Source organism: Crocodylus siamensis, chromosome 4 (assembly GCF_052110815.1).
Source record: "Crocodylus siamensis isolate JL-2025a chromosome 4, ASM5211081v1, whole genome shotgun sequence".
Classification (NCBI taxonomy): domain Eukaryota; kingdom Metazoa; phylum Chordata; order Crocodylia; family Crocodylidae; genus Crocodylus; species Crocodylus siamensis.
This window is the reverse complement of record NC_143398.1, coordinates 110,049,162-110,067,420: the sequence shown is the minus strand read 5'-3', so window position 1 is coordinate 110,067,420 and position 18,259 is coordinate 110,049,162. Positions and strand designations below refer to the sequence as shown.

Here is an 18,259-nt window from a genome sequence, read left to right as displayed (position 1 = left end):
TATTTTCAAAAATTTTTATTTGAATCATCTGAGATAACTAAGTAGGTTCTCACATTGTGAGAGAGATAATATACTACACTATCACGCTGTACCAGTATATTATGCAATATGTAGAATACAGACAATGACTTGGGATACAGTCTTCAGACAATTTAGTAAGAAGGTGTATCTTATATTTTAATGAAGTATTTCTTTTGGTCAGAACTGAAGCCATTTTATTATGTAGAAGTTTTTCTTTCCAATCTTCAGTAGAGATATTCCACTCTTCAGGATATGCTGCCCAACAACTAGAACAGCTTCAGCATTAGTTTCTTGAATATAGTTTATAGAAACTCCACCACTTGTAATCATCTGGTACCTTGAAACAAATAGGCATTGCAAGATGAAACTAGTTGTTCCTACTAAACCTCAAGGTTCAGTGAAAAATGCTTGTTATTGCATAAATTTTGATTAAGGAAACTTGAATGGTCTCAATGAAATAAAACTTCTAGGTCATCTGTTTAAAATCAGTCAAGGTCTACAATGACAGACAGACATCACCCACCAATGCTGACACAATGATTTTTTTTGAGGTGCAGAAGGGAAGGGAACTTTCACTATTAACATTTATGACCTTCACTACAAAATACCTTTCCCTGTTGCACTGAGCCTGCAATAACTTTGCTAAACTACTTCAATATTTTGGCTTGGCACATCAAGTTTCTTGATAGTTCTTTTCATTTTGTAGGGTGTTTAGATTCTTTATTATTAATTTAGAAGGACTTAAGTAAACTTTTGGAGGTTCCTCTGCAAAAGCAGAACACAGACATAGCAATGAGGAATATACTCTATAACTCAGACTTAGCATGAAAAAAACACTTTGTCAGTATAGGTCAGAATTGGGTAAGTAGCTGAGATCTATCATATTACTTCACATAAAATTGATTCAATGAGTTATACCATCCCTCTTTTTTTTTAACCACTATAAGGGATTACCTTGCTAACTAATTTCAAATGGCTACGTGGCAGTTCTGATGTCTATAATTATGTTTCATGGACTGGAATAAGCAAACAAAGCAGAGCCTTATCTTAGAACAAGTATCTGGAACTATAGAACTGCAACCCATGTGACAAAAGTTATTACTAAAAATACAAATTGTTTCATACCCACGAGGTCCATCTGGAATAGCTTTTGCCTTGCGACATAAGTCAAGCACAGTCATTCCAGGTTCAAGCAGCAATTCAGCAAACGGAGCCTCTCTGAATAGTTCCTGCAATTCTTGGTCAGACATAGTCTCCAAAGACTCCAAATTGTTGTGATACAGTGCTTTAGTACACCTGAAAAGTGAAGATACTGTTAATAAAAACAGGGTTTTATTGTTTCTATGGCCAGATAAGTGTTTCACCCAAATACAAATGATTCTCCCTCCCCAGCACCTATTAGGAATGGATGCCTCAAAAGTAGACAAGCGCACTGAAGCATTATTACACTCCACTGTACACCTTTCTATAAACAAGGTTCTACCCTCCTATGTCATGTCAATGTTACTTTGAAGCCTGCATATGTAATATATGTCTTCTGCATTTTGTCCCCAAAACACAGCTGAGTACAAGCTAACCACACAGTATCTTTTTCTGCTTTACCTTTTAGCAGATTCCAGACCTTCTTGGCCATGAACCAGTTTAGTTACTTCTGCAGCAAGTCGTTTCTGCGGACCCCACTTTTCAGGTTCCTTAGCATGCATTTCCATGGTATGATCAATCTCCGCAAGAGGAAGGAAAGTGAAGAGTTTCAGGTACCTGAGTGCAGAGCAGGGTGGATAAAAATCAGTGATTTAAAAACAAGCAAACAAAAAAAATCAGATTTTTTGATTTAATTGTATTTTTGTTTTTTTTTTACAAAAATCTATATATAGTTTTAATTTAAGATATGTTAAAGCTCAAAGAGATCACAATGTAATAGGGATTATAGCTTCTGGTTTTATACTATAAGACAAGATACTCATGTAACCTTTTTAGAAGTTCATAAATAGGTCACAACAGCCCATGGACTATGTTAGGGGCCCAATCTTACGGGGTTCTCAGAGGCTCCTCTATAAACTAGTAAAGATTAAAGAAAACTGCTCTACCCAATGGGACTTAATACTCAGTCTAGAAGAGCCTATTAAGCATCTCTGTGATGCATAAGTTTCAGTTCTCAAACTGTGGATTTGTCTCCAGAGATAATATCCTCAACAGCAGTATATGATGCGAGATAACAGACCTGAATACCTACCCACCAGCCCTATTGTCTCTTCGCAAGTTTGTGTACAGAGTCAAGCCCTTGTAGCTCTCTAATAAAAGTACAAAGTGTCACGAAGTTAAATGAATAGGGGATAGCAAATAACAAGAATGCACTTTTTTTTGTAGAAAACAGTGATTAAATCGAGGCTTCCTGACCAGTGATTTGAATAGTTATTTAAATTAAATCCACCCTGGTACAGGGCAATAATTATTTTATTTTTTATAACAATTGATATATTTAATTTGCTTTTATTCTGCCATAAAAATATAATGCCCTGTGTTAACATGTTCTGTGATTTATTTAAATCAATCCGGATTCAAATGGTTCAACAATTTCATATAGTTCTTTATTTCTGCCTGTATAGCCAAGACTAAAAGCTTCATCTGTGGCTTATTTTGGTCTTTCCTCATGAGTACAGGCTTCAAAAATTCTTTATAATTTATGCCAAATAATGCTAGTGAGACACTTTTTTTCTATTTGTAAAAAAGTAAGTAATTCATTACTAACTTTTCAGCTACGTGAGCTACTTTAGTTAAGACACTTACAATTGCATTTACATAATAATGAAGTTTCTGTATTTGTTCTATAAGAATAAAGCAAATTTATCCAGTATGGTGTAACGTAAGTATAACATATGTATGTAGATTGCTATTCCTAGATAGGAATAGTTCTCAGTGGACAGAGTACAGGACTATACCATACTGTACCTCATTTGAGAAATAAGACACAGTAGGATAAACAAGATTAATTCAAGGGCATATTTCAATACAAGAAACAGCTACCAAAATACCAGATAATTTCTTGTAAATAACAATTTACTAATGTGTTGCAGAAGAATAAAGTGTCATTTTTGTATCTTTGAGATAAAGGCCTAAAGTTTTATTAAGCCCATTTTTTTAAATAGTAGAAATATTTGTGTGTTTGACTTCCTGAAAGGTGTTATGGTAATGATGACTGGCAGAAGCTACCTGAGCACTGATAATTTGATTTGCAAAACTGTTCTATCAATGAAATAGCAGACCAAAGAAGTTTGGACACCCATATCTGAATGCTTTCAGTGGTCTCCAAATATTTCTGAGGATTAGTGGTAATTATTGCTCCATCATTGTGGAGCTATTCTCAAAAAAAAAAAAGCCATACCTATACCCAACTGAATCCTTTTAACACCCATGAACCTTTCAAGGTGAAGGGTATGAGAAGAGCAGCAAACAGACCTAAGTTCTTAGATTTGTTTGTTAAGGTAGATACTGTGGTTCATCCACTGAGGTGGAGAATCCCAGGTTTCTAATATCCAACACAAATGTTTTATGTTAGTTAAGTTTTAATTTTAATATGGTGCACTTTAGTGAAAAAGAATAATACTTCTTAGAGGCAGAGCATATGTTTTCTGAGATGGAACTTGAACTATGCTAAGGTGAACACAGATTTTCACTGAAGCAAATACTGCAGTTGCTTCTACTCACTCAAATATTCCTTGTGAGTATCAAATACTGCTTTTTTGAGAATACTAAAAATTCAGCTTGGATGTGAATACAATTGCTAACTTGAACAACAGCTGTAAACTCTTCTGATTCAATTGTTCTTAAGCCTTTCCTTTGCTTAATTGCTTGATCTTAGCTAGCGACTGGAAACTGACCCATGAATAAATTATAATCTCTCTAATTTGAGCATAGAAATAAAAACAATTAAAGTATATTTTTATTTTACTCTATTATTGCTGGAGTGGAGTCCTCTCCTGAGTATTTGGAAAATAAGTGCAGAAATTAAATTTCTGGTCTCCTCTTGATTATCTTAAACTTTGTTTGAGGGCATACATTATTTCTAGGGGCTTTGCTGGTGAATGATCTTAACATTAAATCTACCAGCAATTTTATATTGCATCAAACTGTATTCTGTGAACCATCCCAGAATATGAAACTTGTGCTGTAGTTGGAACTTGACTCACTGGGATCCTTCACAATTCAGAAAAAAAATGGTAGTCTCTCCTTTCTTCACAGCAAAGGTTCTTGAATACCATAAGGTTCGGTACTAAATCAAGTACTAGGTCCATGCTACTTACTGCTCAGGAAGGGATGCTCTGAAGCAGTGGTTTTCAACCTTTTTTCATTTGTGGACCCCTAAAAAATTTCAAATGGAGGTGCAGACTCCTTTGAATGGTAAGTGTGGGTATTCATATTATTCTGATTGATCATTATAATCTTTCACAGACCCCTTAGACACAGCCTGCGGACCCCTCAGGGATCTGTAGACCAGAGGTTGAAAACCACTGTTTTGGAGTGCATTTTGCCCATCTGCTCCCAGTCATGTGCCAAATTTAGAAACATGGTATTGAAACTGCTCAGCAGGCATTCCCCACATGGATTTACTGCTGCATTCTGAAGTTTGGAACAGGTGTGAGGGGCATGCTCAGAAGTGTCCTTCTGCCAAACGTGCCACAGTAATAGCCAGTAATTCCCTAAAACACTTACAAAAAGATCATATTAATCAAAATAAAACCAGAATGCATTCATTTTATTTTTATATTTGTTCACACACCTGCTAATTTGTGATCTGTCTCCTGGTATGTGTAAGTGAGGTTTACTCATACCTGTTTGTGAAATTTGCCAAATTTAATTAATTGACGTTTAAATGAAAAGGGGAAGAACTAACTGGCTAGTGATAACTGCAAATCCAGCTTATTGCATGATCTCGTATTTTGTGTGTCTGTGGAAAACAAAGCTACTTATTGGTGAAAGAAACTATTACAGGCAGACATAGTTTACAAGTTTTGTTAAAAAAATAGTTTTAAGAAACTACTTGCCTTCCAACAATGCGATCTTGCTGTCTGACAAAAAACTGATACAGCTCAAACGGAGAGGTCCTGTCTCTGTTCAGCCACACTGCATTGCCAGCAGACTTTCCCAATTTATCCCCAGTGGTACTGGTAATAAGAGGCACAGTAATTCCAAACACCTCTTCTCCGGTCACCCTGTATTAGAGAAGGAATCATTGCACATTAAAATCACATTATTTGGTAAGCTTAAATATAACTTTTGTTTCTTTTATAGACATTTCCAAACCTATACAGATTAGTGACTTTGTATTAATGTTAAACTGAAAGAGAATCTTATGAATTCAATGCCACTAGGTGCTCGAGGCAAAGATGTTTGTGGCATGCACAAATCTAACCTCTCTCTCATATGCAATGGTGAAACATAATTGGGATTGAAAAAAAACTTAGAACCCTCAAATTTCTGGGCATAAACCAATGTTAGCTTATGGGATTTAGGAGGAAATTTCCCCTAGAAGCAGATTTATTCTTTCAGTATCTGCATCTTGCACCTTCCTCTGAAGCATTTAGACTTCCCTACTGTCCAACAGGATGCAGCACTGAAAGGACATGTCAATTTTGATGCAGTGTCCTTATTCTTGACCCGCTGACCCCTGACCCCAAACCCCAGCCCCTCACTGTGTGGGGCAAGGAGGGCTCCAAAGCAGGTGAAACTCTGCCAGCCTGCAAAGGAAAATCCATGGTTTCCTACATTTTTCTCCCTTAAAGGAGAACTGATTTTTACAGCTTGTTCATGACCCTTTCCTATATTTTTGTGACCCACTTTTGGATTGCAACCTGTGGGTTGAGAAATGATGGCCTAGAGCCACTGGGAACCCAACTCCTCCTAAAGAGCTCTGGGAAAGGGTTGCAAATCACTTGACATGAGGTGGCAGCACCAGGCAGGTGGAGTCCCATTGTCTCCAGCTGCTGCCCAGCCCAGCCGCCATGACCTGACTCATTTTGGAAGGGGGCTGCTCTTCCTCCCCACAAGGGCACACCCAGGCAGCCATCTTTCATGGGCCAGCCTTCCCAGGGGGCTGAAGCTGGTGTCCATCCAGCTCCCAGGAGGGACCGGTCCCATGAGGGGCAGAGCAGGTGGTGCCCGGCAGCCCGTACTTGGTGACAAGGTCATGGCCTGACATGATGTTCCCCATCTGGTCAGTGCCGCCCAGCTGGAGGCGGCAGCCATGGTGCTTGTACAGGTGCAGGAAGTCATAGGCCTGCAGAGCCGGGTAGAGGAACTCGGCCAGGCTCATGCCATTGTCACTCTGCAGGCGTGCCTGGCAGGCCTCGCGGCTCAGCAGTGTGCCCATGCGCAGGCGTGTTCCGACGCTGGCCAGGAAGTCCATCAGAGGCTGGCGGCCCAGCCACTGCGCATTGTCCAGCAGCTCCACGTCCCCCAGGCGCGCATTGCCTGCCTCGTGCCAGAAGAGCCGGCGGTGGTTCTGGAACACGCGCTGCAGCCCATCGCGCAGGCCCCGCGCATGCGCCTCCAGGCGCTCGGGAGGCAGCGTCTCGCGGGCAGCGCCTCGGCCGCTGGGGTCGCCCAGGCGCGCCGTGGCCCCACCCACCAGCGCGATGACGCGGTGCCCCGCACGCTGGAAGTGCAGCAGCGCTAGCAGGGCGGGGAGGTGACCGACGTGCAGCGAGTCCGCCGTGGGGTCAAAGCCGCAGTAGGCGGCGAGCGGCGGACGCCCCGGCGCCAGCAGCTCTATGAGCTGATCCGCCGCCGGGAAAACGTTCTGGAACAGGCCGCGCTCGCTCTGCTCCGCCAACAGCCCCCGCACCGCCCCGCTGCGCAGCATGCGCGCCGCCATCTTGCCCGCGCGGGGCAGGCTGGGAGGATGCAGCGTCCCGCCCCCAGCTCCCCCCGGCGCCTGCGCGGGTGCGGCCGCAGAGCTGCTGCGCCTTGCTCCGCGCTTGCCGGTTCTGATTGAAAATACACATGGGAAAAGCAGTTCTCGTGTCGCAAATTGCTGAAAAGGGCCCTGGGCTCCTCTCGGCAGCCGGGTGGCACTGGTTGCGCCCGCCCTGGCGTTGCTCGGCAACGCGCCGCTCCTGGGAAAGGAGCTCTACCCCTCAGCCCCGCCTCGTGACCTCACTACATTCTCGCTGCTTATGACGTCATGACACACAGCCCGCCTCATGACCTTACCACGCCCTCTGGTTATGACATCTTGATACTCTGCCTACCTTATGACCTCAGCACACTCTCGCCACTTAGACATCAGGACACTTAGCCTGCCTCACGACCTCACCACACTCACTACCAACTTGTCACCTCATGACACCCTCAGCCCACCTCATGACTAGGGATTGCCCTGGAGTCTCCAGGAATTATTCTAATATTAGAAAGGCCTAAGTCTGTCTGTCTGTAAGCTTTATTTGCGCTCTGATTGGCCCTCTTGGCAGCTAATCAGAGTGCCCTACACAGACAGAGACAGACAGTGGAGATTGTTGGGGAAATAGGCCAGCTACTGTGTAGCACCCATACACCAAAGTGTGCGTTCATATACTGAGGAACACTGGCCTCCTCCCATCTTTGGGCTTATTCCTAGCCGTGATCAATTAGGCCAAGAACGTGGGGGTGTCGGCAATGTTGCACAAAGGCAGTTTGTTTCTCTGGAGGCGCGCAGAGATCACAGACACACAGACATCAGCCGGCACAAAAGGATGTATTTGTTTGCAAACAAGGTCAGAGTGGGGCATTGATGCCCAAATCAGCTTCTGACAAACTAATTGTGTTTGCAAGCGGAATTTATCTTCTCTTTCCTGAGCACGTGTGCAGACACCGGAACTCTTGCAGCTACTTCCGTTTCATACAAGGATACATGTAGTTACATCATTACATACATCGCATGTATAGTATAATTAGCTACTTAAGTATGCGGGGCGGAGAGGTAAATATGCAACAGTTCATTAAGCATGCTCAAAACTACAACAGTTCACTAACAGTTTATACCCCAAGGCCACAGGCAGTTGAATTCCAGCTTCTGTAATCAGCATGAGAAAAGCTAAGGCGGGTGAGGGGGAGAAAGGAGCCTTGGGCAGTATTTCTTTTTTATCAGGTGCAAGATGCAAGCTGCACATTTCTAACAATATTCTATTTGTAACACGCAAGATGATTTATTGCTCTGCAGAAGGGTGCTCAATGTCCAAAGACAAAAGAGCCCCCCACCTTGAGTTTACAGCTTGATATTTACACATTAATAGTTACATAGCTGCGCGCACATTCAACACCTTTTGTCTGCTGTTACAAAGTTGGAGGACACGTAGAACAGCTTTAGGCTGTTTGGAACTAGTTCTGTGATTAATTTTGTCAGCAAAAGATTCATGGTTTTGCTTACTGTTAGCAAAAGGGTTTTTTTTAAGCTTAGGGAAAGGTCAGCAAAAGTTTAGCATTAGATCCTCTGTTCAGCGAGGGGTCATCTGCTTTTTATGGATGTTTTTCTGACAAGAGCCACTGTGATAGTGGGGACTGAGGGGCCAGAGGGGAGGGGAGTGAGGCCTTTTCCCCCTTCACTGCTCCTTCGAGGCAGAGGGGGACCCTTGGGTCTGCTCCTTGGAGCTAGGGGCTGATGCCCCCTCACCAACAACAGCAGGCAGGGTGGGGAGGCAGCGGGGACCAAGGGAGCAGGAAGGGGAGGCAGGGTTTTGGCCTGAAGCAGCTGGGGGCGGAAATGGCCCTGGCCCCAGCCCTGGCTCGGTCTGCTTATGACCTCATGACGCTCTCAGCCTGGTCCACGACGTCATGATGCTCTCAGTCCACCTCATGACCTCACCACACTCAGCCTTCTTCATCATATCTCCAGTCCACCCATTCTAGATGGTCTGCTCCCAGTGGTCAGAACAGTCTGCTGCTTCTGGTGTTAGTGTTGCCAGAACTTGTGGGGAGCTTTGTGGTGCTACAGGGCATCTCAGGAAATGATCTACGGTTTGCTTCTCCCGACAAACATTGGTCGATTAAATTGGTCAGTCATGATTTAATGAGCGAACTGCATCTGCCAAGTAGGCCTGTGTGAAGCAGCTGGCATTCACTTCAGATTCGGCGGATTTGGGGGACAGTGATTCGATTTGGCGATTCGAATCATTGTCCTGAATTGATTCAGTTGAATCTGATTTGGAGATCTGGCTGCTGCTGAATCTGAATCAGCCAGGCCAACGGTTGCCCCGCCCACCCCAACTCCCTGCACTTTGGCGGTAAAAAAAGCCCCTACTCAGTGCTGCTGGGTGCAAGGCAGTCCCCACTGCCCCACACTGCAAGGGAGGCTCTGCCACAAGCCCCCCTGACCCCTCCTCAGTCACCCAATTCCTCCCACGGCTGCCCTGCCTGCCATGGCTCTGGTCCTTTAAGAAAAAAAGGCCTGAGTAATCCCCGACTCAGCATTCCTGCCTGGCAAGTAGCAATTCCCACTGCCCTCGCTGCCCCATGTCACATGGGGGGGCTGTTCCAGGAGCCCTGCGAAGCCTCAAGGCTGCTGCAGGAGCGGTGGGGGCTGTTCTCTTTTTTTTTTTCTTAAAAGGCCAGGGCTGCGGTGGGCAGAGCAGCTAATGGGGGGGGAGCAAGAGGGATCTGGGGGCTCATACAGAGCCCCCCATGCAACTGGGCGGGGGCAGTGGGGATTGCCCTCCCCACACCCAGCAGCACCCAGTCAGCGCCAGGGTTTTTTTTTAAAGCACCAGGAGCTAGGGCCGGCTGGGGCAGCCATGGGAGGGCTGGGGGAGCAGGTGGAAGGTCAGGGGGATCTGGCGGAGCAGGCAGGGATGGGGGATGGCAGTGGTCCCCCCGCCCCATGGTCCCCTTCCCCTCCTCCGCCCCCTACTTACATGCTCTGAGTCTAGCTGCAGCTCCCTGCTGCAGCCACCGGGGACTGTCGGAATCATCAAAGCTCTCTGAATCTTTTCTGAATATTTGGACAGCTTTGAATCTATTTGGACCTTTTAATTGGTCCTCTGATTCAGTTCGGATTCAGAGATTCGGCCACCGAATCAGGCCGAATCTCCTCCAAATTGACTTATCACCTAAAACTTCATACAGCCCTACTGCCAAGACCCGCTGTCAGTCTGTTTGGTCTTCAGGTTCTACCATTTGTAGCTTCAAAGATTTCATAGATTTCTAGGGCCGCAAAGGACCTTGTAGATCATCGAGTCTAACCCCTGCTCAAGGCAGGAAAGAGCGCTGGGGTTAAATAATACCAGCTAGGTGCTTGTCTAATCTTTTCTTGAACATGTGGTTTGTTTATAAATGTGATAGTGATATTCTTGAGGCTAAGTGTGATGGTTTTGATGTTATTCTCATTTGTGTACTTGATCAATTCACAGGTCAGATATAGCAAAAACTGCATTGCTATACTGCCTATCGCTTATTTTTCCCTTCAATGGTAGGGAAGACTTATTATTTAATTTGTGTGTCTCCTGTATGCACACAATATCATACTCCTGTGATATTATAGTTTCATAGTTTCTAGGGTCAGAAGGGACCCGAGTAGAACATCTATTCCGACCCCCTGCCATGGCAGGAAAGAGTACTGGGGTCAAACGACCCCAGCAAGGTCGTTATCCAACCTCCTCTTAAAAACCCCCAGGGTAGGAGCCTGCACCACTTCTCTTGGAAGCTGGTTCGAGATCCTAGCCACCCTGACCGTGAAGTAGCGCCTCCTGATATCCAGCCTAAATCTACCCTCTGCCAGCTTGTGACCGTTATTCCTGGTCACTCCTGGCAGTGCTCAGGGGAACAGGGACTCCCCCAGAGCCTGATGATCCCCTCTGACTAGTTTGTAACAGGCCACTAGATCCCCCCTCAGCCTTCTCTTGTGGAGGCTGAACAGGTTCAGGTCCTGTAGCCTCTCCTTGTAGGGCCTGCCTTGCTGTCCCCTGATCATGCGAGTGGCCCTCCTCTGGACCCTCTCCATGCTGTCCACATCCCTCTTGAAGTGCGGCGCCCAGAACTGGATGTAGTACTTTAGTTGCGGCTTGACCAGTATTGCATAGAGGGGGAGAATCACCTCCTTGGACCTGCTTGAGATGCATCTGTGGCTGCATGACAAGGTACGGTTGGCCTTCCTGACTGCATCCCTGCACTGCCGGCCCATGTTCATCTTGGAGTCAATGATGACTCCAAGATCCTTTTCCGCCTCTGTGCTGACAAAAGGGGAGTTCCCCAACCTGTAGGTATGGTGCCGGTTGTTCCTCCCCAGGTGCATCACTTTGCACTTGTCTGTGTTGAATCCCATCCTATTCTTATCCGCCCACCCTTGTAACCTGTCTAGGTCCGATTGTAGTCTGTTGCTTCCTTCTAGTGTGCCCACATCCCCCCACATCTTAGTGTCGTCAGCAAATTTGAACAGGGTGTGTGGCAGCATGCGACCTAGGGGTGCCGTGAACTCCCCTAGCACCCTGCTACCGTGCCAAATCGGTCTCAAATGCACCCTCTTTATCTCGCCCACCACGTCTTTGCTGGTAAATATTGTTAAAGGGAGGCTGCCTTCTTGCCCTCCTTGGCATGGTGCCTTGACGTATCGGGGCTCTGTCTAGTTGCCCACCTGCGCCCTTGTGGGCGTCTCCTGGTTTCTCCTCGTGGCCCTCGCAGCCCGCACCGGGGCCTGCCTCACCTCGCGATTCTCGCAGCCCGCACCGGGGCCTGCCTCGCCTCGCGATTCTCGCAGCCCGCACCGGGGCCTGCCTCGCCTCGCGATTCTCGCAGCCCGCACCGGGGCCTGCCTCCTGCACGATCGCCCTTCTTGGGTTTGCCTTTATATGATCGCCCTCGCCGGGGCTTTCGCCCTCACAATACCGCCCACTGGGGCCTTGCTTCACTCTCCCACCCGCACTGGGTCCTTGCTTTGCGCTCCCACCCTCACTGGGGCCTTGCTCACCTGCACCCACACTAGGCTTCTCCCAATGCTGCCCACACTGGGGCCAGGGTCGAGACACCCCAAAATGCAGTGCCCTCCCCGGCGCTAGGAACCCCCCCACTACTGGGGAGCTCCCCTGCGGCCTCCTCCAACCCCTACAGCCTCACCCGGTCCTCTGGTGAAACAGAAAATACAAAACGCAAAGCCCCCAGGCTACAACATAAATCCCAAGCCAACCTGGCTATCCTTCATCCATGTCCCTATGGTTCTCTCCACCTCATACCATCATGCCAACGCTGCTCAGGCCATCAGGCTTCCCTGCCCTGCCCTGCCCTGCCCTGCCCTGCCCTGCCCTGCCCTGCCCTGCCCTGCCCTGCCCTGCAGAGCTCCAGCTTCTTCAGCTGCCAAAAGGGAACTGACTCTGGTCTCAGCCTGGCTGTTTATATAGGCCAGGACCTGCCCCCTTCTGGTCAGCTGACCAGACTGGTTGTCTCAGCAACCCACACCTGTGCTGCCCTGGTAAGTGGCAGCTGAGCCCATATTACTGTTATCAGTAGCAGGCACCTTAGTGCCCTGCTACAGGGTGCTTTTTACGCCCTCATCCAAGTCACTGATGAAGATGTTGAACAGTGCGGGCCCGAGGACCGAGCTCTACAGAACCCCGCTGCCCACGTCCTTCCAGGTTGAGAAGGACCCATCCACCACCACCCTCTGGGTGCGGCCCTCCAGCCAGCTGGCAACCCATTTGACTGTGTGGGTGTCGACACCGCAGTCCCCCAGTTTCTTGATGAGAACGGGGTGAGAGACAGCGTCGAAAGCCTTCCGGAAGTTCAGGAAGACTATGTCCACTGCTACCCCTGCCTCTAATGATTTGGTGATCTGATTGTAAAAGGCCACCAGGTTGGTCTGACAGGACCTGCCACTGATGAACCCATGCTGGTTGCCCCTAAGTATGCAGTCCCCAGCTGGCCACTCTTGGATGTGTGCCAGAATAATTTTCTCAAACAGCTTGCCTAGGATTGAGGTAAGACTAACTGGCCTATAATTTCCCGGGTCCTCCTTCCTGCCTTTTTTGAAGATGGGAACCACGTTGGCCCTCTTCCAGTCCTCCGGCACCACACCAGAGCACCACGAGTGCTCGTAAAGCCGTGCCAGGGGTCCTGCAATGACCTCGGCCAATTCCTTTAGAACTCTAGGGTGGAGATCGTCCGGGCCGGCTGACTTGAATATGTCCAACCCCTCCAGAAGTTCCTTAACTAGTTCCTCACTAACCCTTGGCCCAGGTGTGCCTCCCTCGGGGCCCAAGGGAGGCCGAGTAGGGAGGTGACTGTTCTGGTCCCTACTTAGGAAGACGGAGGCAAAGAAATCGTTAAACATGTTAGCTTTGTCGTCTGGTGTGACGACCAAATTTCCCAACGTGTCCTGCAAGGGCCCCACATTACCTGGAACCTTCTTTTTACCCCCTATGTATTTAAAGAAGGACTTCTTGTTGTCCTTAATCCGGGAAGCTAGCCCTAATTCCATCTCTGCCTTGGCCTTCCTGACTGCCCCCCTACATCTCTGAGCAACTACAGAATAGCCCTCCCTGGTGATGTCCCCTTCTTTCCATTGGGTGTACGCCACCCTTTTAGCAAGGAGACATTCCCGGATGCTTTTGGTGAGCCACGGAGGCTTGTGTGCCCTCCTGCTCCCTTTGATCCTCATTGGGATTACCTTCCTTTGGGCTTGGAGGATCATCTCCTTAAGGAGCGACCACTCTCCTTGGACACCTGGCTCCCCTCCCCCCCGGGACCTCAGCGCTTCTCCAACTATCCTCCTCAGCTCGTTGAAGTCTGCCCTCCTGAAATCTAGGGCTGCTGCCTTACTGCATGCCTTTGCCACCTTGCACTGGATGGTGAATTCCAGCAGGCGATGATCGCTGTCGCCCAAGTGGTCGAGCACCCGCAGCTCCCTCACCAGGTCATCACCCGTGGCCAGCACTAGGTCCAACAAGGCGTCTCCCCTGGTGGGGCTGTGCACTTCCTGGGTTAGATGGAGGTCCTGCACTCTGGCCAAGAACCTACGTGAGCGGTCAGACCTGGCTGACTGCTCTTCCCAGCAGATGTCCGGGAAGTTCAGGTCCCCCATGACTACCACATCCTTAGCCTTCACTACCTCTGTGAGCTGACCCAAGAATTCCTGGTCAAGCTCTTTCCCCTGGTTGGGAGGTCTGTAGTAGACTCCCACTGTTAAGTCCCTTTCCCCTGGACTGCCTTGTACTCTAACCCAAAGCACTTCAGAGTGCCCCTCCCCTGGCTCCTTGCTAATTGACAAGGCTGTGTATTCCTCCTTAATATAGAGTGCCCCGCCCCCACCTCTCCTTCCTATCCTGTCCCTCCTGTACAGCCTATAGCCCTTGACATTCACCGCCCAGTCATGCGTTGAGTCCCACCACGTTTCAGTGATCCCCACTATGCTCGGGCTGGTGTCAGCTAGCAGGAGGATATGTTCCTCCTGCTTGTTTCCCATACTACGAGCATTTGTGTAGAGGCATTTGAGGCCTCCTGTGGATTACTGCCAGGATATTAGCTTTAGCCTATAAGAATCCTTCAGATACTGGCAGAGAATCTGTCATAGACATAGGCCCCTGTCACACATTATATATATGATGCATTTCACTGCCAATGGAAACCATAAGTTTCAACTGGCCGTGTGTGAAATAATTAGCATGTGAGTCACTGGTGAATTGCACAATCAATTTAGACCAGCTGGACATGCCAAGTAATTTTCACACAATAAAAAGTGACTATCCAGCTCCAAAAAGAGACAACAAACTACAAAAGTGAGTGATTGAAAATGTGTAACAGCTCTGTTGCTGACTTCTTTCCAGCCTGAATTGGAAAGTGTAGCAGGGCCTTTCCTGAATCAGGGATCCATAAGCTTCCAGGATCCAATGCTCACTTCGTCAGATGCTCTGAAAGGAAGTACACAGAGCAGGCTATCAAACAGAGTGACTTGAATACAAAAGACAGGAAAGGCAGTTGCATGTTCAAGCTTGAATGGAGACATTTCAGAAAAGAAGTTATCCGCAGACTGGATGGAGTTGAGCATGGTCTAATCAAGGACTACAGAGTCTTAGCACATTATCTGGATTAATTTTTATGACCCCTATGAATTTATGATTTGTCTGTCTCAGCACTGCTCCCCAGCTCCCCTCCTCTCCATTGCTAGTCTTTTGTATTAAAATCACTCTCTCTGTTTGATAGCCCTCTAGAGAATGTCACTTCAGTGGCTCAGTTTCTGCAGTGCAGATGCGTGGAACAGCAAACATAAACCAAAAGCTAGCTGTTTGTACTTATCACTTATCAGTTAACAGAACATGTAGGAGTTACCTTTTACTGAAGAGAGGCAAATGTAAAAGAAAGATCTTGATAAAAAAAACCCACAGATCTTGATAAAAAGTCATCATGGCAAAGCTGATAGTTTTGTTTGTTTGAGCAGCCTAACTTGTGCTAGTTTGGCCAGTTTCTACTATTTTGCAATTTCCATGGCCAGATCTAGAATTTTGAAAATTGGGGAGCAGATGGTGAGGTGCATGATCACATATAAACCAACACATATATTTTCTTCAGCTGAAAATAAACTAGAAGCTTTACTACTATCCAAGGGCCTGGGGCTGTATTATTCAGTTTGAGATTGAGGGAAAAACAAATATAACTTCATAGTTTCATAGTTAGTAGGGTCGGAAGGGACCTGAGCAGATCATCGAGTCCGACCCCCTGCCATGGCAGGAAAAAGTATTGGGGTCAAATGACCCCAGCAAGGTCTTTGTCTAGCTTCCTCTTAAAGACCCCCAGGGTAGGAGCCAGCACCACCTTGCTTGGAAGTTGGTTCCAGATCCTAGCCGCCCTGACCATGAAGTAGTGCCTCCTGATATCTAGCCTAAATCTACCCTCTGCCAGCTTGTGACCATTATTCCTGGTCACTCCTGGTAGTGCTCGGGGGAACAGGGACTCCCCCAATGCCTGTTGATCCCCCCTGACTAGTTTGTAACAAGCCACTAGATCCCCCCTCAGCCTTCTCTTGTGGAGGCTGAACAGGTTCAGGTCCCGCAGCCTCTCCTCGTAGGGCCTGCCCTGCTGCCCCCTGATCATGCGAGTGGCCCTCCTCTGGACCCTCTCCATGTTGTCCACATCCCTCTTGAAGTGTGGTGCCCAGAACTGAATGCCGTACTCCAACTGCAGCCTGACCAGTGCTGCATAGAGGGGGAGGATCACCTCCTTGGACCTGCTCGAGCTGCATCTGTGGCTGCATGACAAGGTGCGGTTGGCCTTCCTGACTGTTTCCCCACACTGTCGGCCCATGTTTATTTTGGCATGAGTGGTGACTCCAAGATCCTTTTCTGCCTCTGCACTGCTGAGAAGGGAGTTCCCCAGCTTGTAGGTCTGCTGCTGGTTCTTCCTCCCCAGGTGCATCACTTTGCACTTGTCAGTGTTGAATCCCATCCTGTTCTCATCCGCCCAACCCTGTAAAACCTGTCTAGGTCTGATTGTAGCCTATTCCTTCCTTCTAGCATGACTTCACTGGAATGAGTCAAAAACAATCTGCAGGGCTGTGAAATAGGAGCTTCAGGAGCAGTTAACAGACAGCAGAATTGCAGAAAAAAGCTAGCTTGATGGGTGGAATATCAAGACCATTAAAAAGAAGAGGGGATCCTTACCACCTGTGGAATGAAGAGTTTATAAGGGTTCAGATGTATTATAATGAGCCATGAAGTCAATTGACTCTCTCAGCACTGCCTGACTAGAAATGCTGCTGCCGCTGCTAGTTGGTTTTAAACTTTGGGTATAAAAAGAATCAAAGAGGGTGCATATGCACCAGTGCAGCTCCTCCCACTCCTTCCCCTGCAGCTCTGGATCTGCCCCCGGTTGGAAGGATCTTCAAGGGCGAGCTGGCCAAATCCTCTGCACAAATTCTACTCCTAAATCATCCCTGTCCAATGCTTACCCAGCCTCCTCTTGAAAACTTCAATGCAGGAGACTGCACAAGTTCCTTGGACAGTCCTTTCCACTTTTTCACTGTTCTGAGAGTAGGTTTCCCCTAAAATCTAATCTAAATCTACTCTGGTGCAATTCAGAGCCACTGCCCCATGTCCAGCTCTCTGTGGCAAGGGAGAACAGTTGTTATCCCTTTTCCTTGTAGCAACCTTTCAAATATTTAAAGACTGCTCCAGATGCATTACTATAAATATTTAAAGACCACTATTACATTTGTTTTTATGGAACAATTGAAACAGCATACATATGCACACATACACACACAAAGATTAAGGAAGGACTGTTATGCTGAAATGTGAAATACAATTACCGTGACTCCTGAGAAAAACAGGAACTGCTTTTCAGTTTCACTTTTGATTATGAAAATCCCTTCGACATTTACAGGGCTTTAAACTTGCAGACATGTGGACTACAGTAATAACAGAAAAGCAGGTATGAAAAAACTATACATTTATTTGATACTATGGTAGTGGCTTTTAAAATAGATGTATAGGATAAACTAAGGGTGCATACAGAGGTTAGGAGGATGTTAGATTGATCTAAGGCAGTGGTCACCAACTAGTGGATCTTGATCCATCAGTAGATTTTGGAGTCTCTTGCAGTAGATCTCGGAGCCTCTTGGAATTGATGCAAGGCTGGGGTGGGGGGCTGAGTGCCTGTGTGAATGCATGTGTGTGCCCCAGCCCAGCAGGTCAGTCCCTGGGGGGGAAGGAGCAGGGGCTAGATCGAGGCCCCTGTAGTGGGACTTACCTGCTGGGGAAGCACACCACCACATAATTTTTTCTCCCTCTGCCTCAATCTGCACCCCCACTTCCCTCTCCACAGACTTACCTGCTGGGTGGGGGGAGAGGGGGTGGCACACAGTAAATTTTGGGTTGCTTTTAAATACAAAATATGATCCCCTACTTAAAAAGGTTGGAAACCACTGATCTAAGGTAACTTATGATTTGGGTGGAGGAACAGGGAGGCAGCTGGTGGGGGGGAATCAGGGGAGGCAGGCAGGCTCTGGAGAGGAGTGAGGGGATCAGAGGGACAGGTGGGGTCCCCAGGGAAAGGATTGAGGGGATAGGTGATGGAGGGAGCAGGCAGAGCCCATGGGGGGAATTGTTGTGGTCTGGGAGGTTCTTGGGGTCTGTGGGGGAATCGGGGAGGGGGATCTCCCTAACTCCCTCTGGGATCAGCAGCTAAATTTACATTGCATTTCTGTGTGAAATGAAAGGGTTAATATAACTTTCTGTAACATCTTTTAATTTTTTAAGCGGAGGGGTTTTTTTTCTCCATGTGTGCATGGTTT

At 47.4% G+C, this 18,259-nt stretch overlaps 2 protein-coding genes across 2 annotated transcripts in view; one reads left to right on the top strand and one right to left on the bottom strand.

Annotated features, from left to right (window-relative positions):
- YARS2 (tyrosyl-tRNA synthetase 2) lies at window positions 1-6,940 on the bottom strand. The gene is made up of 5 exons (XM_090043325.1): window positions 6,192-6,940; window positions 5,064-5,231; window positions 1,624-1,779; window positions 1,147-1,317; window positions 1-358 (listed from the first exon to the last, which is right to left on the bottom strand). Exons 1-5 carry the CDS (start codon window positions 6,890-6,892, stop codon window positions 199-201), a joined length of 1,356 nt encoding a protein of 451 aa, XP_089899451.1. The 5' UTR covers window positions 6,893-6,940; the 3' UTR covers window positions 1-198.
- Window positions 6,941-17,322: 10,382 nt separating this feature from the next.
- Window positions 17,323-18,259, top strand: part of LOC149866325 (uncharacterized) — a 67,463-nt gene continuing 66,526 nt past the window's right edge. The window contains exon 1 of the mRNA XM_090041596.1: window positions 17,323-17,397. The gene's annotated coding sequence lies outside the window, so the exon portion shown is untranslated. The remainder of the gene's footprint in view (window positions 17,398-18,259) is intronic.